The sequence below is a fragment of the Propithecus coquereli genome, unplaced genomic scaffold (genome assembly GCF_000956105.1).
Source record: "Propithecus coquereli isolate 6110/MARCELLA unplaced genomic scaffold, Pcoq_1.0 Scaffold196, whole genome shotgun sequence".
Lineage (NCBI taxonomy): Eukaryota > Metazoa > Chordata > Mammalia > Primates > Indriidae > Propithecus > Propithecus coquereli.
The window spans coordinates 2,785,593-2,807,187 of NW_012144522.1; the positions used below are offsets into that span (position 1 = coordinate 2,785,593).

Here is a 21,595-nt window from a genome sequence, read left to right on the forward strand (position 1 = left end):
AGAGTGACATTAGCCCTGCCTGAGGAACCCCAAGAAACATCCTGTCCCCATTCTCCCCCACCCCCCAAACCGTGGCCTCAGAAGTAAGTCCTTCAACTCACCTGATGAGCCCTGACCTAAGTCACCTGACTCAGGATTCCAGACCAGAGGAAAACCCTGAACCTCACACCTACGCCCACACCCATGCCTGTCCCCCCGGCGGCCTCAACCCCGTTCCCAGCACCACCCGCAGCTACCACTACAGCCAGAACCTCATTCCCAACCCCCAGGGCCTCCAGCCCTATCCCCGACCCACTTCCTAACCCAAAGCCACTGCCACCTGCCTGTCCAGCCCAGCCCCATCCCACTCTCAACCCCGAATCCCAAACCCCTTCATTCCCATTCTAGCCCCAGCCCGACCCCACCCTCTTTCTCCTCATTCCCTCCGTGCCTCAGCCCAGCCCAGTCCTCGTCTTTAACTGCTCCCCCAAACAGCCCCATCCTCAACCCCCCTTCTGTCCCAGCCCCCGCTGTGGCATCCCCCGCCGCCACCCCACAGACAGCGCCGTTGGCCCAAGGTGTTTAGACGCCTGTAGCACCTCACCCCATTTCCTGCTCTCCAGGCAGGAAGCCCCAGTTGAACAATAAACAGATGGTTGTCCCTATGTCTCGTGTGTCTGTGTGTGTGCTTACACGGCTCAGGCCAGCCCAGCCCCGCGGCGCTGTGAGCAAGGCTTGTGCAAAGGTGGCAGGGTCTGCGGAGGGTCACAGAGGGAGGCCAGGGAGCCAGGGGCTGGGGGCGGGGAGCCCCCGATCCCTGCTTCAGCAAATTCCACGGGGGCCTCTGCCAGCGCTGCATTTCTGCCTGCTGGAAGCTGCTGGGCCTCGGGGCCATTGTGTGGGGAGGCTTAAGGGATTTGGGGGACCCAAGGGTGCAGAGAGGCCAGAAACCTGGCTCAGCTCAGTCTGCACAGAGGGGCCGAGGCAGAAGGAGGGCTTGGGGCAGGCTCTGCCACTCAGGTAGGCACCAGGCATGGCCTGCAGCCTCCTCCTTCCCCAGGGGTCTGGCTCCTCCCAGCTCCTTTCTCTCCCAGGGACCTGGTGGCCCAGCCCCTAGTCCCCTCCTCACCTAGGACCCGAGAATCCAGGACCATTCCTTGCTCAGAGCCTAGAAGTCCAGGTCCCCAGCCCTTCCTCCCTCTGATCCTTCCAGGTCCCCCAGCCCCTTTTCCCCCAGGACCCAGGGCTTCTGGCACCCAGCCCCGCCTCCCTCAGACCCAGGGGCCCAGCCCCCCTCCCCAGGACCCAGGGGCCTGGGTCTCCGGCTCCTCCCAGGAAACAGGTGTCCCCCTCCCCCTCCCCCCAGTCCCTTCCTCTGTCAGGACCTGGAATCCAGCTCCCAACCCTATCTCTCCGCTTCCCCACAGATCAACATGTACAGCTTCATGGGTGGTGGCCTCTTCTGTGCCTGGGTGGGGACCATCCTGCTGGTGGTGGCCACGGCGACAGACCACTGGATGCAGTACCGGCTGTCGGGGGCCTTCGCTCACCAGGGCCTGTGGCGGTACTGCCTGGGCGGCAAGTGCTACCTGCAGACAGAGAGCGTCGGTGAGCCCCTGGCCAGGGTCTGGGCTGTGCGGGGCAGAGCTTCAGGGCTCAAGGGCCACCTGTATCCCGGTCAGGAAACCCTGTGGCTCAGAGAGGGAAAGGGACCAGCCTGAGGTCACTCAGCATGGAACGGGCAGAACTGGGATCTCAGGGTTGTTTTCTCGTTATAATTACAGGGTGTACCGGTTTGGAGGTTAAGTCAGAGAGGTGGCATTTCCTGACACATAGAAGGTGTCAGGCTTAGCAGTTGGGGTGGGGTTGCCAGAACAGCATTTTCTAAATATCCGCCATGGACCAAGAACTATGCTAGGTGCTGGGGGATACAGAAGCAATAGGAGCCTGAAATGCTAAGTACTGGATGAAGTATGTTTTACCACTTAACTACGTGCCAGGCCGTGTTAGGTAAATATATATCTAGAGAGAGAAAGAGATCGGTACATGGAGATATATATCGTATTATATGATGCATGTCATATATTATATGCTAATACATTAATAATATATATCTAATACATCATATTACACTAAATATTATGTGATAAATTAATAATACATAATATATTGTCTATATCGTACACTAAATATTATGTACTAAATTAACAATATATAATATATTGTATATTACTACTACTAATAGTAGTAATAATAATACCTGGCATTTATCGAGTGCTCACTATGCCCTATGTGCTACTCTGAGCACTTCACATATATTAATTCTATTCCTTCTCCCAGCAACAGTAAAGGGTGGGTCAACTGCATACAGGAAGAGAACGTGAGGTTTGACCTCAAAATTCAAACATTCTCTTGAAGGCGGGTGAGAGGAGGAGCTGCCCCTCAGGGAGCCCTGGTTGTGCCTGTCACGCCCAGGGCTCGCCCTGGCCCCATCCCACTGAACCAGCCCGAGGCAGCGTGATGCCTGTTTGCCGGAGTGGTAAACTGAGGCAGAGAGAAGAGGAAAGGGTTGTCCCTGGCCGCCAGCCTCAGAGCCCAGCCTGCCTGACTTCACCCTCAGCTGTCTCATTTGTGACCTTTTCTCCTACCTCAGACTGGGAACGCCCCAAGGGACAGATCAGAGTCACCTCCATGTCTTGTCTCTGCTGGGGGTTGGGGAGAGTAGGAGGCTCGGTAAAGGTCTTGGGTTCATTCGACATGCTCAGGACCACAGAAACAAAACCTCAGGGACATACCTCGCCCTTGGGCGTTTGTTGACGCAGCTGGCTTAACTTGCTCATCAACTGCGACTCACTCACCAAAATTGAAGTAGGGGCCCTTAACTGGATTCCAGGGGCCAAGCCCAACCTCCAGTGGGTTTTATTGGGTCTGCTGGTGTTTTTAAGGTTTCTGAATTAGTTACCAGTATTTAAAAATCTGGAGATTTTTACATAAAAATATAGACTCGCCGGGTGGCTCCCGCCTGTAATCTTAGCATTTTGGGAGGCCGAGGTGGGAGTATTGCTTGAGGCCAGCTCAAGACCAGCCTGAGCAAGAGCAAGACCCCATCTCTACAAAGAAAAAAAAAATAGAAAAATTAGCTAGGCATGGTGGCACACACCTGTAGTTCAAGCTACTTGGGAGACTGAGGCAGAAGATCATTTGAGGCCAGGAGTTTGAGGCTGCAGTGAGCTTTGATGACGCCACTGCACTCTAGTGAGGGCAATAGAGCGAGACCCTGTCTCAAAACAAACAAACAAAAAACCAAAAAAACTCAACCTCCCACCCACCCACCCCAAAAAAAAACAGAAAAAAACTCCAAATTTTGCATGCCCCAGGACAAAAACTGGGTATGAGCAGTGGCTACCCCTTCGAATGGGGCATAGCAGTCATGTCGTGGCCCCTTCCAGAGACAGAAACCACACGGTAATCTGAATGGGGAAGGTTCTCCGTAAAAGTGGAGCCGAAAGGCAACGCATCGACAGCTGGCACACGGGACATGCATGTCCCGTTCATCCTCGTCTCCACCCCAGCCTGTCCCCCAGCAGACCCCGTGCCTTCATTCGCAGCTGTCCCCAGCCCTCAAAGGCATGTGCGTCTTCCACTCCTGGCATAAACATAAGAAAGAAATAAGCTATAACAAGCCCCGTAAGTCCTCCAGACTTTTAAATACCCAGAGACCTCTGTTTGAGTTTTCTAGGGCTGCTGTAAGAAAGTACCACAGACTGGGGGCTTAAACTACAGAAGTGTTTTGTCTCCTGGCTGCAGAGGCCAGAAGTCCATGATCAAGGTGTTGCAGGGTTGGCTCCTCCTGAGGGCCGTGAGGGAGAATCTGTTTCACGTCTCCCCCTCCACCGGCTTCTGGCGCTTTGCTGGCCATCCTTGGCGTCCTGTGGCTGGTGGACGCAGCACCTCTGTTTCTACCTTCATCACAGAGTTTCTTCCTCCTGTGTGTGTGTCTGTGTCCACATTTCCCCTTTTCATGTAGGACACCGGTCATGGGATTAGAAGCCCACCTTACCACAGCATGACCTCATCTTAACTAATTACATTTGCGATGACCCTCTCTCCAAATAAGGCACCATTCTGAGGCCCTGGGAGTTACGGCTTCAACATATACATTTGGGGGACAAGGCGGCATAACTCAGCCTGTAATAACATCCATGGAGAAACAGCCAGGAATTTCTCTCACTTAGGCTCGCCCAGAAGACTGCATTTTGCAAAGATCCTAGGTTTTTATAATACTTTTCAATGGCAGGATCCAAGTTCTGCCTGACGTGTACAATTGCCCCGGGTGCTCCGAGCGAGGGGACAGCCAAGCAGTTAAGAGTGTGGGCGCTGGAGTTGGGGTCCAACTCTGCCCTGATTCTAATTATGGGGCCTCGGGGAAGTCACTTTACCTCTCTGAGCCTCAGTTTCATCACCGGAAAAATGAGAATTAAAATAGTACTTACAGCATAGGGCTCGTGGAAGGAATAAGATCATACCTGGGAAGCAAACCTGGCACGTAGGTGGCCGTGGCTAAATGGAGGATGAGATTATGACTATTGTTCCCACAGCATCTCCTGAAGGGCCAGCCCTGAGCGGAGCACAGGAGAAGAGTGGTCCCCAGTGCTCAACATTCGTTCAGCCAACATGTTTATTGAGCATTTATTATGTGCCAGGCACTAGGTGCCAGGGATATGGCGATGAAAGAGATAGCAAGGCCTTTGTCCTCACAGAGTTGAGAATTTAGTGGGGAGAGGTGGACATTTTAAATAAATTAAAGACAAGTGGTATGAAGGAAATGGAAGAGAACAGTGCACAAGAGGATAGTGACTACCAGGAGGATACAAGGAATCAGCATTCATTTTTCATTTATTTATTCATTCAACAAACATTTCTCCAGGCCAATGTGCAAACCAAACCTGTGGTTGGGGTGTTCATGAGACTCTGTCCTCAGAGGGCAGCCATCAGGCTGGAGGGGTAGACAAAAGAACCACCCCAAGTAAGGGGGGAAGATGATGCCTGAGGGGTGAAGGGATGCTTCCTAGAGGAGGGGTCTTGGGAGTTGGGCTTTGGAGGATGAGTAGGAGTTTGCCAGGTGAAGAAGAAGGCATTTGCAAAGAAGCGATGGAGGAACTGGGTCAGGGATCTGGAGAAGGGCAAGGCATTTTTCTCCCAGAGGCAGCGGCATCCCTCACTGAGAGCAGGGGCGGCATGGGAGTGACTGTCAGGTGCTCCCACAGCGTACTGGAATGCCACCCGGGCCTTCATGATCCTGTCTGCCTTGTGCGCCACCTCCGGCATCATCATGGGCATCCTGGCCTTCGCTCAGCAGCCCACCTTCTCCCGCTTCTCCCGGCCCTTCTCTGCCGGCATCATATTCTTCACCTCAAGTGAGTGGGCCCAGCCTCCCCTCCCCACTTCTTACTCCCATCTCCGACCCCAGTCCACCCCCCGCCCCACCCCCACTCTCACTCCCTGCAGCCACCTCACTCTCAGCTCCATCCCCACGCCCCAAGCCAGCCTCATGACTATTTCTGGTCCCAGCCTGTCCTGACACTAACTGGTGGACTGTGATTTAGTTCTGGAACTAACACCCGCCCCCACCCCCGCAGTTAGTGTCGGACTCCACAGGTTAAGGGCACAGTTCCCAATAAGACTGCCCCCACCTCAGACACAAGCTGCACGTGGGGTCCCCAGGCTACCCCCACTTTTGACCAATTGGCTACAAATTTAGGGGCTCCCAAGACTCACTCAGGTTGAAAAATTTGCTGGAACAGTTCACAGAACTCAGGAAAGTGCTGAGCTTACAATTACAGTTTTATTATAGAGAATACAACGTGGGACCAGGCAAACGGGTGGGGAGAAGGCTGGGAGGGCCCCAAGCGCAGCCCTTCCAGGCCCTGCCCCTGTGGAACTAGGGGTCACCCGCCCAGCACGTAGATGCGTCCACCAGCAGGAGGCTCCGCCGAGCGTCCGTGTCCAGGGTTCTCACTGGCGTTTCATCGCATGCATGACTGGCCGTTGACGGAACCCGGTCTCGCCTGCCCTCTGCTGCCCAGAGGTTGGGCTGATGTCAAGTGGCTCAAAGCCCCAACCCTCTAATCACATGGCTGGTCTTTCTGGTGACCAGTCCTCAGCCTGGGTCATCTCATCTCAGTAGCATAAACTCAGGCGTGGTCCAAAGGGCTCAAGAACAACAAAGACACTCCTACTACACAGGAAATTCCAAGCACTCAGTCTCCCAGGACCCAGGGACAGCGACCATTCCAATTCCTTATTGTACAGCACAAGCCTGTCCCACCCCCACCCAACCCTACCCCATAATCATCTTTACTCCCACTTCCAACTCAACACCCCTTCCCCCCCATCCCCACGCCCACACCCCACTCCTACCCCTTTCTCCAATCTCACGCCCCAACCCATCTCCACCCCTGCCCCAACCCTGTGCCCACCCGCACCCTCCCGCCCTCTCTCCCCAGCCCTTCCCCACGCCCACACCCCACTCCTACCCCTTTCTCCAATCTCACGCCCCAACCCATCTCCACCCCTGCCCCAACCCTGTGCCCACCCGCACCCTCCCGCCCTCTCTCCCCAGCCCTTTTTGTCTTGTTGGCCTTGGCCATTTACACTGGAGTCACCGTCAGCTTCCTCGGCCGCCGCTTCGGGGACTGGCGCTTTTCCTGGTCTTACATCCTGGGCTGGGTGGCCCTGCTCATGACCTTCTTCGCAGGTACTGGGGCCGAGGGAAGGTCAGTGTCTGCTGCAGGGTGGGCAGCGTTTCAGAGGGGAGACGCCGCGGGGTGTCCCACGTGGAACCCACAGCACTGGGCGGAGGCGGACCCCAAGCCCAAGGAGGCTGGGGAGGTGGGTACCCGAGGAGAGAGGAGTCTGGTGCTGGGGTCTCTTGTGGGGGAAACAGCGGTCTGGGGGGCCCTGGGGGACCAACTGTGGTCTTTCTCACGCAGGGATTTTCTACATGTGCGCCTACCGGATGCATGAATGTCGGCGCCTGTCCACTCCCCGCTGAGCCCCGATGGAGCCCCCAACTTCATCTGGAAGTTAGAATGAGGTCACTGGAGAGCAGGGGGAGGGTCTAGGGGCCTGAAATCCTGGTTCCTGGGGGCGTGAGGGGGCTCGGGCCTGGACTCTGGGTGCGAGCCCCTGACTCCTGTGTCCTGAGTGGGAAGGAGGGAGAACCGGGCCTGGCAGGAGGGGGCTAAGGAGACCCAAGTCCCCATGTGCCAGGCAAGTTGTTAGAAAAATGGAATATCCGTTAGAGAAATGTTTTGGGGTCAAATAAAACTGATGCGAAACTACTCAAGTGTGAATCCTTGAGGGACTGGGGTGCGGAGAAAGAGGTGTGAGTGTGGCGGGTGTGGGGCAGGGCGCCGTGTCTTGGAGGCGCGACCTTCCCAGTTCTTGGAGCGATGGGAGCAGAAATTAATCACAGGGCCCCTGCCCGGGAGTTAACCACAGTTCAGCTTCTAGGAGACCGATGCATAGAATGATAACGTAAATAAAATATCTCTGAAAAAACCTCCCTGCCCACTTTTCCCCACCTCCAGTCAGCTCTCCCTGACTTCCTCTCCCCTCCCCTCCTGGGACGGGCCCCTCCAGCTAGAGGCACCCGAGCTCCAGCCTTCGCCTCCTGCACCTGCCTCCTTGCGCACGTTCGTGACCATGACCTTGTCTTCACGCACTCACTTACCAGTGCATTCGACAGACAGATGGCAGCTGCTGAGGTTTACTAATGTCTGTCAAAATCATAAGACTATTTGCAAAGTTGGTTATAATAATATTTACTACAGCCTGTGTTAATAACTTATGTTAACAGAGGCTTATTCTCTAAAATAATATTTATCGGGGCCTCCTCAAATAACAATAATATTATATTTATAGGGGCTTTCTCTAATAATAATGGCAATGGGAGGCTTCTCTAACAATTTATTGAAGCCGATTTATATAGAGGTATTTACCAAGGCTTATCCAGTAATCATATTTATAGGGGCTTACTCTAGCAATGATAATGATGTTATAATTATAACTCCAGACTCAGGTTTTCGACTTACTCAACTTTTCCACTTGAAAAGAAGAGGCAACTCAAATTTCACGTCTAAAAATAGGTTCCCGATCTCTCTTGCACACACCCGAGTGCTGTTCCCACAGTCTGCCCCACCTTAGGAAACGACACCTCCGTTTTTATCCAGCTGCTCAAGCCAACAACTCCGGGATCATCCTCAGTTTCTTTCTTTCCGGCACATCCCACATCCGATCCGTCAGCAAACTCCTTAAAGACGTATCCCGAACTTGACTCCTTGGTCACCCACAGTGCTCATTCGCCTGACGTATTGCCTCGGCCTCCTACGGAGCCCGCCTGCTTCCCCCCAGCCCCCGCAGCACGTACCCCACACAGCTGCCGGAGGGAGTTCTGTTAAAACATGATTCGAATCGTGTCACTCCTCTGCCCTGAGCCCTCCGGGGGTTCCCATCTCACGTAAAAAGCTGAAGTCCATCCATGTTGTGCGAGAGGTCACACGCTCTGGCACCCACCAACTCTCTGACTTCAGTTCAGGGGTCTCCAAGATCACCTTCAGGTTCGATGATTCACTAGAAGGATTCACAGAGCTCTGCAAAGCTGTCATACTCACGGTTAAGTTTTATTGCAGCAAAAGGATACAGATTAAAGTCAGCAAAGAGAAAAGGTGCACGGGGCAGAAGAGTCTGGAGAGACCAGGTGTGAGCTTCCAGCGGTCCTCTCCCAGTGCGGTTGTGCTGACAGTGTTTACGTCTCCCAGCAATGCTGTACGGCAATATGCATGGTACTGCCAACCAAGGAAGCTCACCTGAGCCTTAGTGTCCATGGTTTTTACTGGGGGTCACTCTCATAGGCATGGAGCACCCGTGTGGCTGACCCCAGCCACTCAGCCTCCAACCCCCCAGAGGTCAAACCGATGCAGCGGCCCAAGGCCCCACCATAAGTCATGTTGTTAGCATTAACTACCTGGTATGGCCCATGGCCCCCAGGTAAACAAACACTCTTACCAGGCAGGACATTCCAAGGGTTTAGGGGTTCCCTTCCAGGAGCTGGGCAAGGGCCAGACGTTTCTTTGGGCAAAATCCCTTCCTGCCAACTCACTCTTGCTCCAGCCCTGCTGGCCTCCTTGCTGGTCCCGGCATGTGTCCACTTCTGGCTGGACCATTCTTCCCAAATGTCTTTCAGGTCCTTGCTCAAAAGTTACCTTTCAGTGAGGCGCCCCTGCTACCCTATCTAAAGCCACAACATATTCCCTCTTCCTCTTCCCTGCTTTTGTCTCTCCACAGCACTTTTCACAAATGCAATATTTTTCTTAGATATTTTATTGTCTGTCTCTCCAGCTGGAATGTAGACACCGCCGAGGCAGACATTTGTGTCTGTTTTTGGTCACCTGCAGATCACCAGTGCTTACAAGATAGCACCCGGCACATGGTAATCAGTCAAAAGAATATCTGTTGAACAATAAATATTTATTCAGGCCAACTGATAGTGATATTTATTGGCTTGCATAAAATATTACTTATTGGGGTCTACTCTAATGATACGGATTGAGATTTAGTATCTTTTTATCATTACGCTAGATCACATCCGATGTTAATAGAGTGGGCCTTGACAGAGATGATGGTGCCTTCCGTGGTAACTGTTCACAAACAGCGTTCATTCTTTAACAGAATGGAAACCAGAAAGCAGGCTCATTGAGGACGAGGGCCTTATTTGTCTGTGCAATGTATACCCCCAAACTTGGAGGCCCCAAAAGTAATCAGATCTCATTCCTGCCTTAAAGTTCTTGAGATCTGAAAGAATGTGCGGGAAGTGGCAGAAGGAGAGACACTTTGGAGCAGGCCAAGCAAAGGAGGGCCCAGGAAAGAATAATTGGAACAGGGGTGTGGGCGGAGGGTCGCAGACTGGGGGCGGAGCCTTGGGGCTGTGGGGTGGAGGCATCAGCTTTGAAGACAGAACCAATAACAACAGAGTAGAGACCAGGTCTCTGGGCGGTCAGGGTGGGCTCGGGGCTGGCGGAGCCTCCGGAGCCCCCTGCAATGATGTCAGGGGTCTTCTGTGGCAGTTGGGGGCTGCTGAGGCGATTCCAATCCTGGGAGAGGCTGGAAGGGGCTGGAGAAAGATGGAAAAGACCCGGGGTGATTTGGAAAAGCTGGCAGCGCTTGGGCAAGACTGGTAGAGACTTAAGGAAACCACCAGTTTGCACAGTGTGGTCAAGCGGGGAAACGAGCTCCGAGGACAAGTGTCAGAAGGAGGCCTGGGTTTTCCCTCTGGCAAGCCCAGACCACACCTGGTTGCGAAAGCGGACACAGGTCCTATGAGGTAACTCCATCTTCAAGGCGCATTCAGCTGCCTTGCCTTCCTCTTTTTAAGAGGTGGCCTTGGTCTGAGGTGTGTGTGCCAGCAGGCACCAAGAGTCTGGGCCTGTGGTCGGTCTGTGATGCCTACACGTGTGGAGACCAGGACAGGCCCCTGTGTGCATGGTGCACAGGTGTGGTGACGGAGGCGGGACCGCCCTGGGGAGATGAGAAGCAGGGTTACAGGCTTGGACCTGGAGGTGGGAGGAGGATGAAAATGGGTTAGGTAGGAATTATAGGGGTTGGGGAGAAGAATGAAGAAAAAAGCAGGACGGGGGCTGGGCTGGAGTAGGGGTGGAGGATGAGAATGAGGATGGGCTGGGTTTGGACTGGGAGTCCAAAGAATAGAGAGGGGTGGGGTCTGGGAATGAGAATGGGGTTAGATTTGTGGATGGGGATGGGTTTATATTTATGTTGGGGCTGGGGTTAAGGACAGTGTTGAGTTTGGGAATGACGATGGGGTTGGGTTTGAGAATGAGAATGGAACTAGATTTGAGGATGGCGATGGGGTTAAATTGAGAGTTAGAGATGGGGTTGAGAATGGGGTTGGCGATGGAACTGGGCTGGGTAATGAGAATGGGGTTAAGTTCGGGGATGGGAGTGGGTTGAATTTGTGGTTGCAACTGGGCTTGAGATTGGGTATGGGGAGGAAGTTGGGTTTGGGGTTTGGAGTTAAGGATGGGGTCAAGGTCACAGATGGGCTCTGTGCTCTGACCCTCTACTCACCACACACCGTGGCCCAGACTGTCTGAAGCCTCACCAGCGCCCTGGCCATGGCCATTTCTGTGCTGGTGGCCCTGTGCTCATGACCTGCGCCCAGCTCGGGGAGCCGGTCCTCACAAACATGTTCTCACGGCAGGAGGCATGGGCGGGGGCTGCCGAATGGAGCCTCCAATAAAGGAGAGGACCCAGCCTCCTGGGTCATTTCCAGTTCTCCCCATTCGCCAGCAGTCCCGAGAGTGCTGGCCCAGTTCATCTGCATGACAGAGGTCCTCTTCCCAGCCATGCCCCACTTCATGGGGGTCACGTTTTCCTGGGCCTGCTACCTGGGCTGTGGCGCCTTCACCTTATACCTGCTCGCAGGTGAAGTGATGCGGGTGTGGGTGGAGAAGGCTAGAGGACCGTGTTTCACACCCTTGTGCCCCCTCTCCACCCCCAGGCACCCTGGTCCTGGTGACATGGCCCACCACGCTGGAGGCCCCTCCCCAGGCAGAGCTGCCGCTGAACTCATTTATCAGATGCGGATGCGGGCATGTCTTCCTCTCCACATGCTTTAGGAATTGCAATTCTCCACCGTGTGCCTGTCCTGAGCAAATGCTCCCGCCAGGGACCCAAGAGGCTGAGCTCCCCACCTGCCCCTTCCTCCCTCAGGACCTGGCGTTTAGGCCCCTTCTTCTTCGAGCCCCAGGGGTTCTGACTCCCCTCCTTTAGTGACAACTCTAGAGTTGGGGCCCTCTTCTCCCAGAATGAAAGGTTGTATAACCACAGGAAAGCATGACACATCCCCAACTGTCCCCTCTGGCCACATCTGCCCTCCCATTTAACTCACACCCTAGCCTGATTGGCCACCTCTCATCTCTGGGCCCCCAAGCCTCCCTCTCACCCCTTACAGGAAGCCCTCTGGTGCTGAGGGCTCCAAGGGGGGAGGCATAGAACCTGAGACAGAGGCAAGTTCTCAGCCACCATCTAAACCACTGATGATCTGACACCCTCAGGGCCCTCCCTGACCACACACTAGGTGGGGACCAGGCCCAAAGAGGGGAGGTAGGATGTGCAATCCAGGAAGGGAGGATGTGCGAAAGCGCTAGCTACCGGGAACTGCGCGAACCCGAACCAGCTCGTGTGCAGGAGCACAGACTCCTCACTGCCCCTGCCGCTCGCTGGCTTCTCTTGCTTGAGCTCCAGGACCCAAGAGTTCGGGTGCGCAGCCTCCTCCTCTCTCAGAGACTCGGGAGTCTGGATCAGCAGCCTCTTCACCCCCCAGGACCCAGAAACTCAGCGCTCACCCCATGGAGCCCTTCCGGTCCCTGGCCCTGCTCACTGGCTCCCTGGGCCTGATGTCCTCCCTGGTGGCTCTGAGCACCGACTTCTGGTTCGTGGCCATGGGACCCACACACTCCGCTCACTCAGGCCTCTGGCCAAGGGAGCACGGAGACTCTGTAGCAGGTGAGGAGGAGTGGGCTGTCCTGCCGGGGGATGGCCAGCGGGGACGGGTGATCAGAGGTCTCCTCTCCCATCAGGCTACATCCACGTGACGCAGAGCTTCTGCATTCTGGCTGTCCTGTGGGGCCTGGTGTCCGTGGGCTTCCTGGTGCTGTCCTGCATCCCCTCACTGTCTGCCCCGGGCCGCGGCCCCCTTGTCGCAACCGTCACAGCCTTCGCTGCGGGTAAGGACTCTGGGCTGGCCTTGGGCACCGGGGGCCAGTGAGTTCCTGCGGAGGAGCTGAGCCATCTCTCTTGTCCTCGTCCCAGCCCTCTCCATGACAGTGGCCATGGCAGTGTACACCAGCGAGCGGTGGGGACAGCCTCCACCATCCCAGATCCAGATCTTCTTCTCCTGGTCCTTCTACCTGGGCTGGGTCTCAGCAATACTGCTGCTCTGCACAGGTGACTGCCCTGCCGCCACCCCAGGGAGCTCGGGAGGGTCACCTGGAGGGAGCAGGGCAGGGGCAACCGCTAAACTCTCTCTGACCACCCCAGGTTCTCTGAGTCTGGGTGCTCACTGTGGCACCCGCCAGCCGGGCTACGAAACCTTGTGAGCAGAAGGCAAGAGCAGCACCATGTTTTGACCACTGTCTTCTGAAGGCCTCATCAGGAGCCGTGGGAATGCCTGGTCCTGCCTTCGTCCCTCACTCCCAACCCTTCCCCAGCCCCTTCATCTGTTTCTGCATTCGTTCAACAAAAACTCTCTGGGATTGTCTGGTTATTCTGAGATTAATTCAGCCGAGACATAAGCCAACTGCACGCCGGCTCCATGGTGGGTGACCCAGGATGGTGAAAGCCCACCAGCCAGACCAGCTCGCAGGGTGCTCCTGCCTGGGGAAGGGGCCAGGACAGAACAAAAGCAGTTAACACTGGCCAGACAGCAGTCCCGGCCTGGGGAGGCACCGAGAAAGACCGACCATATCATGGAGGGCTGGAGAGACATTTAGGTACCTCTAGATGGCCAAGGGAAGGTAATGTCCAGGCAGAGGGGCCCAAAGATGGAGTCATGGAAAGATCAGGAGTTTTGAGGGGATGGAGAACAGTGCTCTGTGGCCAGAATGTGGAAGATGGGGGTGGTAGAAGATGAAGACGGAGAGGCAGGTGGGGGCTGGGGCGTCTAATGCCACGCTGGACTTTTCTCCTGAGGATGTCGGGAGTTAGGAGAAAATTGTGAGCAGGGGAGGGACAGTGTCAGCTGTGGGTTACAGAAAGAGTCTCTGGGGACATGGGGGGAAGGTCAGAAGCTTAGGGAGGAACTTGGCAAAGCCACAGGTGGGAGAGGATGAGGCCTGACCTGAGACCAGGGTCCGAGATGGAAAGGAGGGAATGAGCCAGACAGGTTTGGGGCACAGGAGGAACAGGGCTTGGGGATCCAAGGGCTTTGTGGGTGAGGGGCAGGAAGGAGGCAAGGACAGTGCCCAGGGGTCTGTCCCGATCAACTGGGTGGGACGGTGGGGCCATCCCCAGTTCGGTGGAAGACGCTAAGCTGACTGGAGATGCGTCTGAGTGTCAGGGCTCTGAGCGACAGTCAGAGCAGGTGAAGACTCGAATCTGGGGCTCAGGGGAGAGTCTCTGGGGTGGAGACGGAGTTTTGGCTGCTCTCCGAGCATCAGGAGTCACTGAAGCCTCGGGAGTGAGGAGGCTCACCTGGCAGGAGGGTGCAGGCTGGAGCTCCAGGAGAAAGCGGCATTTAAGAGTGAAGGGGAAGAGTTGCAGGAGCAAGAGCACACATGGGGGCCCGAGAGGGCGTGGGCTGCCTTGCAAGTCAAGGGAAGAGCAGTTTCTGGAAGAACCTGGTCTACCATGTGAGGGCCCTCAAGCTCCCCCCAGGCCTGCTGTCTGACTCTGGGCTGTCACTTGGTTAAGAGAGCTGCTCGGGGGTGTGTGTGTGTGTGGGGGGGGGTATCCCTTTAAATGGCAGCCAGGGCAGGAGGTTCTGGAACTTCTGCTGCCTCACAGTGACCCAGCCTCCCTTCCCCCACTTCTCTGGGCTCTGTGTCTAAGAAGCCCTGGGGAGCTTCGTGTGAGTCACTTAGATGTGTGTGTGTGCAGGGTGGGGAGGGCACTGGACAGGCGGAAGGGACATCCCACTAGGGGAGGAGGTCTCTGGGAAGACGGGTTCCTAAGCAGGGAAGCCTGCTGTGAAGGTCTCAGGGGCCTCAGAGGGGAGGTAGCAATGTCCCCAGTAGGAGGACTGGAGCAGGGAGGATGGGGTCTGGGGAGGGGATCCTGGGTTCCCAGGCAGGGCTGTTGAAGGAGGGGCCCGGGCCCCGAACGACCTGAGGGAGGGTGTCCTCGGGTCCCCAGAAGTAGGGGCCCAGGCAGGAGCGCTGAGGGAGGAGTGTAAGGAGGGAGGTCTCCTGAGGCGGGGGCCTCAAGCGAGGGGGGCGCCGGCCAATCCTGCCTGTGTGGCCCTTGGCAGCAGCTCCGTGGCATGGGGCTGAGGCGGAGCCTTCAGAGTTGGGGCGCTTTGCTCAGCTTCCTGGCCAGCATCCTCACGGTGCTCTCCACTGCCACCAACTACTGGACCCGCCACCACGGGGGCCACAGTGGCCTGTGGCAGGAGTGTAATCACGGCATCTGCTCCAACATGCCCTGCCAAAGTGAGGCCCCACGCGCCCGCCCAGATATCAGACGCACTTGAGACCCCCGCAGCCAGCCTGCCGGCCCCACCGCTCGGGACACCCGCGGGGCACACGGCGAGGCGCCCTGCCCCCACGCCTCCCACCCATCTCCGCTCCAGCTGCCCCACCGCGACCCAGGCCGCCACGACCCCCTTCCTGTGGACCAGTCTCCTCCCCCGCACCTCACTGTCCCCGTCAGGACATTAACCCCCGGTCCTGACATGACCTGCTGACAGGTCCCCATCCAAACGCCCGACTCCGGGCGGGGAGAGCGGGGCTCTCAGCCACGGACCGTTGGTGGGGGTGGTGGCCAGCAGACCTTCGGGTTGCGACCGAAGCTGTCGCGGCAGGGGCGGCGCCGGCGCGGGGCTGATGCGGCCCGATCTCCCCAGCCACGCTGGCCGTGACCGGGGCGTGCATGGTGCTGGCGGCGGGCTTCGGCATCCTGGGCCTGGTGATGGGGCTGCGGATCCAGTGCCACCAGGGCGAGTCGCTGCGGGGCCAGAGTACGAGCGCCCTCCACTTCCTCTGCGGTGAGACGGCCGCAGGCCCCGGGCCCCAGGCAGAGGGTGGGCCTGGGAAGTGCGGCGGGGCCTGGGGGCCCGGGGGCGGGGCTTGAGGAACCGGCCCGGGAGCCGAGGGGCGGGGTTCCAAGTGAAGGAGGAGGAGGAGCAGGAAGGGGACAGGGCCAGAGGCGGGGCTGGGAGGAAACGGGCGTGGCCCGATAGGCCAAGGGGGGGTGGGCCCGAAGGGGCGGGGCCTGTCCGGGGCGGGGCCTGGGGCAGCCCCACCTGGCCAAGCTCACCAGGCCGCCTGGCGGGGCCCAGGGCTGCTGCTGCTGATCGCCTTGGCAGGCTACACGGTGAAGAATACGTGGAACCGCGACGTCTTCTTCTCCTGGTCCTATTTTTCCGGGTGGCTGGCTTTACCCTTCTCAATTCTCGCGGGTAACCTGGAAGCAGGAAGAGGGTGGAGACTGCCCAGACGACCCTCCTCCCCAGAGACTCCCTAGCTGCCCTCCTAGGAAACCCTGCAGTGGCCCCCCAGGGGCTCCACAACACATTCCATTCCCGAATCGCGCAGACCCGGCGGAGACGCCCTTGGAGCCCCAAATCCCAGTCCCCGGGGCCTGCCTGGCCATCTGCCCCAGGACCCACCTTCCTCCACCCGCCCTCCTCTCCCCTCCGCCAGGCTTATGCTTTCTGCTGGCAGACATGATCGTGCAGAGCACCGACGCCATCAGTGGATTCCCCGTGTGCCTGTGACCGCAGCCTGCCTGGGGCAGAATAAAGGAGTAATTTCTAGCGCCGTTGCTCCGCGTGCCTTTCTGGGGGACGTGGGGACGCGAGCACGGGGTGGCAGATATTGGGGTGCACAGAGGCTCAGGGAGGACGTGGAGACGGGGGAGAGGGGTTATGGACATGGAGACACGAACGTGGAGTGGACACGTGGCATGGATTTGAAGGGGAACGGAGACAAGGGGGAGCGGGGCCATGAGGGGACGTAGGCTGATGGAGAGGGTGTGGGGGCGACATGGAGGGAAAGTGTAGACGTGGACAGGGAAGAACACGGGTATGGAGAGGACGAGGAACATAGGCACGAAGAGAATGGGGCGGCAGGACGACTTGGAGGGGCGGGGAGGAGTTGGAAGCCCGAATGGAGAGAATAGACACGGAGCTACTGGGCGGAGTGTAGGAGGACCGGGAGGATCTCTGCTCCCGGCGCGCCCCGCCCTGCACGACCTTTCCTCTAGTTCTCCGCCACGCCCCCTTCGCTAGGCCTGTCCCTGTCCTCGCGCGACCCGCCCGCTCCTCAGCATCGGCTTGCCATTGGTCCGCATCCGCTTGCCACGCCTCCCTGCCCTCCGGCCTCCCGATTGGTCCCTGTCGCGGAGGAGGGCTCCGCCTCGGGGACATGCCTGACTGGTTGGCGGCGCTGCGCGCAGGCGCCAAGAGGGACAGAGGGCGGGAGTCGGGACCGAGAGGGCGGACTGACCCAGCAGGCGGCGGCGGCGGGAAGATGGCGGAGCTGCGCGCGCTCGTGGCTGTCAAGAGGGTCATCGACTACGCCGTGAAGGTGACCGGGTCCCCCTCTCCCACCTCCCTGAGTCCCGCAGCCGTGAGCTTCCGGGGTCACGAGCGCACACAGTGTGGGGCTCTTCTCGTAACCTTTGCCCTCTGCCGCTCTTCCCCAAATGTCCACGTTACACCTGGGGGCAGTGATCGAAGACTGTGAGGTTCTGACGTCCGATGCCTCCGGGGTCACGGCCCTGTTCCTTTCCCTAGTTCTGGACTCACTCTTGATGACTGTGCAGGGCGAGTTCCTTTGTCTGTTTCTTGCCCGCTGAAGGGAGTCATGGCCCCGCTTTAGCACACCGACAAACTGAGGCACAGAGGGGTCACTCAGCGAGGGAAGGGTGCTATCCAGGTTCCTCTGATTTCTCACCTGGACTCGTGCTTTGCACACAAGCCAAGCTTTCGCCCACTAGGCTGTGCTGCCTACCAACTGATTATTGCAGTACCCGAAATGTGCTCTGATAGGGCCAGACAAGGATCAGGGGGACCCTGACACTGTCTTTCACTCTCCGCAGCCGCGGGGCGAGCGAGGAGGCTTTAGCCAGGAAGAGGGGGAGAAGTGTGTTTGCTAGAGATGAAAGTTCAAGGGGCCAGCCTGCCTGAGCTGGGGGAGTGGCTACATTCTCTGTGGAGGAGGCGAGGGGCAGTGTCCCCGAGGGCCTGGCTCATGCCGGAGGGAAGCTGGGATGGACAGAGGTGAATCAGACATGGTCTCTCAGGCCAGTTTCTCTCAATGCTTGGCCTCATCCGAGTTGGTGACTGTCCGTCTGTGTCTGTCCTTCCCATCAGCCTGGGAACTTCCCCCTGTGTCCCCAGCATCGCCCAGCATGCGGTCTGGCACCCCGGAGGCATAGTGTGGGACAGGCCACAAAGTTGACAACACTGATACTGGCCTTGCCCACGTGGGGAGTAGAGTGGGGAGGAAGGTACAGGAGACAGACAGACTCGGGCATAAAAACATCAGGGATCACAATAGCTAATATTTAGTGGGTACTTACTAAGGAAGTGCCAGGCAGTGTTCTGATTCCTTTAGAGAGATTACTGCATTCCGTCCTTTCAGTACCCTCTATATTATTAATCCCATGATGAGGAAACTGAGGCCTGTGGAGGTTGTTACGTGCCAGATCTCCCAGCTAGTCAGTGGCAGAGCCGGGACTGAAACCCAGGCAAGCCCAGCTGCAGACTCTGCTCTTCCCAGTTCCACTCCATGGCTGCTCAGCCTAAGGATGCCTATGGCAGCCTGTGACAGGGCTGTTGCCCCCAGCCTTGTTGAGACACACTCCTCTTGGGGTCCTGGGACCCGACTCTCCTGGTTGCCTTCGTCTCTGTTTCTTGGAGTCCCTCCTTTGGACTCCTCTGACCCCCCTGGGCCTTGTCCTTCTGCCCCAGCCCTGGCCTCCCTGGCCTGGGCAGGCTGTACTCAGATCTCTCTCCCCCACCAGGAAGGGCCATGTTTGACGCAGCGCTGGTCCCAGCATCGCCCGGCACAGAGCCTGGCCACGAGTGCCTGCAGCGTGCTCAGTGAGAGAACGGAGGGCGGAAGTGTGAGGACAGCATAGTGTCAGCTCCTGTCCTTTGCAGAGGGCTGGCGCCGTCTTCCCCTCCCACAGTGCCCCAGAGCGGCCCGCGTTACATCCTGTCACTGGACGTGCCTGTTGATGTCCCTTTCTGAACAAATAAGTGATTCAGACACTGCCAGGTGCCTAATCACCACTAATCACCACTGGGCCAGGCCCCGGCACGATCCCACCCATCCTTCCGGAACTCACCTCCCTCAGCCATCACTTCTCAGCTCCGTCTCTTGGCCTCATCGTGTCACCTGGACCCTCCCCCATCCTCCTCCCTGGCTCCCAGTCTCTGCCCTCCAGCCCATCTCTACCCAGCCTTGGGGGTCTTCCTGCACCCAGAGCTGACCTGCCCTGCCCGGCTCACAGCCCTCCCGTGGCTCCTTGGCAGCCTTGTGCTGGTTGGAGACTCGAGGTCTGGCCTCCCTTTCATGTCTGGTTCAACTGTCCGTGTTCCTTTGTGCTTCTGCAGCTCCAGCTGCCCCTCCTCTCCTGAGGGACCAGGCTGTGTCCTGCCTCTGCTGTGCCTCCTGCCTGGGTGCCCTTCCTGCTCCACCTCCAATCTCTGCTTCCTGTCCCTCCTTTGTCCTGCCTAACTCCAGCCTGCTGATTGCATCAAAATTTACAGATTCTCTGGTATCACCTCCTCTGGGAAGGCCCCACCCACACCCTCAGGCTACCTTCGTGTGTCCCTGGAGGCTCCTGCAGCCCCTGGGCTTACCTCCATCCGCCCTGGATCCGGATCCTCTGTTTACCCTGCTGCTCCCCCTGCCCCACCCCCATCCCCAGACTGGCAGCTCCCGGCATCACTGACTCCCACACCTCCTTCAAGTCTTTGTTCGAACGTCACCTTCTCTGCAAGGCCGTTCCCCGCTCGCTTACTTAAAATCGCAGCCCCTGGAGTCCCTGTCCCACTTGTTGCCGTGTTTCCCCCATACTCTTATCACAGTGTAATTTACTTAATCCATAGTGTAATTTACTTATGTGTGGCTTTAGTACGTGCCCCCCTCTTCTGGAACCTGAGCTCTGGTGTCGGGGAGAGTTTGGCTGACGTGTTGACTGCTGCCTTGGACGGTGGGCGCACCCCTAGAACAGGTCGGGCCACGGACTCTGAGCCCAGCTGCCGGGTCCACTTCCTGCTGTGTGCCCTTGAGGAAGTTACTTAGCCACTCTGTGCCTCATTTTCCTCCTCTGGACAATGGGAATGGATTGTAATGAAGATTAAATAAGCTCTTAGAACAGTGCCGGGCACACGGAAGGTGTCGGCGGGCACTCAGCAAGTAGTATTATTGGTAGCGGTAGTAATAGAAGTTAATTTAGTCATTTATTCAAAACATAACACATGCTCTGCTCAGAACGTATGTGTGTGTTTGAGTGTGTGTGTGTATGTGTGTGTCTAGGGTATTACTAGGTATTTGGCCACTCACTAATACCCAGGCCTGGCCGGGGGCACATTTTCCATGAATTTGATGAAGCTCAATCTCTGAGGCCTCTTTCAAGGCCCAGGAGAGGCTGAGCAATTTTGTATCCATAATCTGGGATTCACTTTCCTGAAGAGAACCCTAAAGGATAGAAACTTCAGGCCCAGAAAATGTGTTTCCGTCCCTGGGCCTCACCCCGACCAGCCGTGCCCTCTCTGTCCGGGAACGCCCTGCTTCTCACGCGCGTCCCACACCGGCTCCCACACCCGCTCCTGCTGCTCCCCGCAGGCCTCCCAATCCATCAGGGCACACGTGGGGCACACATGCCACCTCCGCAGGGGCGAATTCTCTGTCTGCCCAGACAAACTCCCTTGTTGAAGGGTCTCGGGGCACTGACCACGTTTGATCCCTCGATGGCCACTGTCGCCCTTCCCCCTCCCGTCTGACCTCGGCTGTCCTGCCCACTCTGTGCCCCGGCACGTGCCCAGGGACTTAGCTGATAGAAGAGACTAGAGCACAGAACCAAACAGAAGTGCTTGGGCTGTGTCAAGTGTTCAGGAAGAGCTGTCAGAAATCACTTTATAAAATCCCTCTTGCATATAGTGGGGAACCAATAAAAAGAGTGACTCAGCCGGGCGCGGTGGCTCCCGCCTGTGATCCTAGCTCTCTGGGAGGCCGAGGCGGGCAGATTGTTTGAGCTCAGGAGTTCGAGACCAGACTGAGCAAGAGCGAGACCCCGTCTCTACTAAAATTAGAAAGAAATTATCTGGACAACTAAATGTATATATATAGGAAAAATTAACCGGGCATGGTGGCACATGCCTGTAGTCCCAGCTACTCAGTAGGCTGAGGCAGAAGGATAGCTTGAGCCCAGGAATTTGAGGTTGCTGTGAGCTAGGCTGATGCCAGGGCAACAGAGTGAGACTCTGTCTCAAAAAAAAGAGTGACTCCATGGGCACACTTAGCATCTTCCAGACTCTCACGGTTCCTAAGACAGACTTTGGGTTGGACCCCTGGTCCTGCCACTTCCGTGCTGTGTGACCTTGGGCAAGGTGCTTGGCCTCTCTGTGCCTCAGTTGCCGCATCTGTAAAGTGAGGATGGTAATGGCAGGGACCACCCTCCCAGGTTGTTAGGATGGTCAAATGAGTTAATGCATATGAAGCTGTGGTCCCCAAGCCCTGGTACCGGTCCGTGGCCTGTTAGGGACCCAGCCATAGAGCTCCCCCAACCCCCTGAGTGGCGGGCTTTGGCTTCTCGCCTGCCTGAGCTCCGCCTCCACACACCACCCTCACCCCTACCTCTGTCC

The 21,595-nt window shown here is 57.1% G+C and overlaps 4 protein-coding genes across 4 annotated transcripts in view; all 4 read left to right on the top strand.

Annotated features, from left to right (window-relative positions):
• Positions 1-968: 968 nt before the first annotated feature.
• Positions 969-7,322, top strand: LIM2 (lens intrinsic membrane protein 2, 19kDa). Its single transcript, XM_012643366.1, has 5 exons — positions 969-999; positions 1,407-1,587; positions 5,247-5,396; positions 6,602-6,736; positions 6,972-7,322. The coding sequence occupies exons 2-5, from the start codon at positions 1,413-1,415 to the stop codon at positions 7,031-7,033; spliced, it is 522 nt and encodes a 173-aa protein (XP_012498820.1). The 5' UTR covers positions 969-999; positions 1,407-1,412; the 3' UTR covers positions 7,034-7,322.
• A 4,628-nt stretch (positions 7,323-11,950) lies between these two features.
• On the top strand, positions 11,951-13,307 carry NKG7 (natural killer cell granule protein 7). Its single transcript, XM_012643367.1, has 4 exons — positions 11,951-12,564; positions 12,639-12,785; positions 12,871-13,005; positions 13,099-13,307. Exons 1-4 carry the CDS (start codon positions 12,408-12,410, stop codon positions 13,155-13,157), a joined length of 498 nt encoding a protein of 165 aa, XP_012498821.1. The 5' UTR covers positions 11,951-12,407; the 3' UTR covers positions 13,158-13,307.
• A 1,730-nt stretch (positions 13,308-15,037) lies between these two features.
• Positions 15,038-16,492, top strand: CLDND2 (claudin domain containing 2). Its single transcript, XM_012643413.1, has 4 exons — positions 15,038-15,206; positions 15,620-15,760; positions 16,055-16,174; positions 16,419-16,492. The coding sequence occupies exons 1-4, from the start codon at positions 15,038-15,040 to the stop codon at positions 16,490-16,492; spliced, it is 504 nt and encodes a 167-aa protein (XP_012498867.1).
• Positions 16,493-17,185: 693 nt separating this feature from the next.
• Positions 17,186-21,595, top strand: part of LOC105809572 (electron transfer flavoprotein subunit beta) — a 17,267-nt gene continuing 12,857 nt past the window's right edge. Inside the window, exon 1 of the mRNA XM_012643414.1 lies at positions 17,186-17,303. Coding sequence (XP_012498868.1) covers positions 17,247-17,303 — 57 coding nt within the window. The 5' untranslated portion in view covers positions 17,186-17,246. The remainder of the gene's footprint in view (positions 17,304-21,595) is intronic.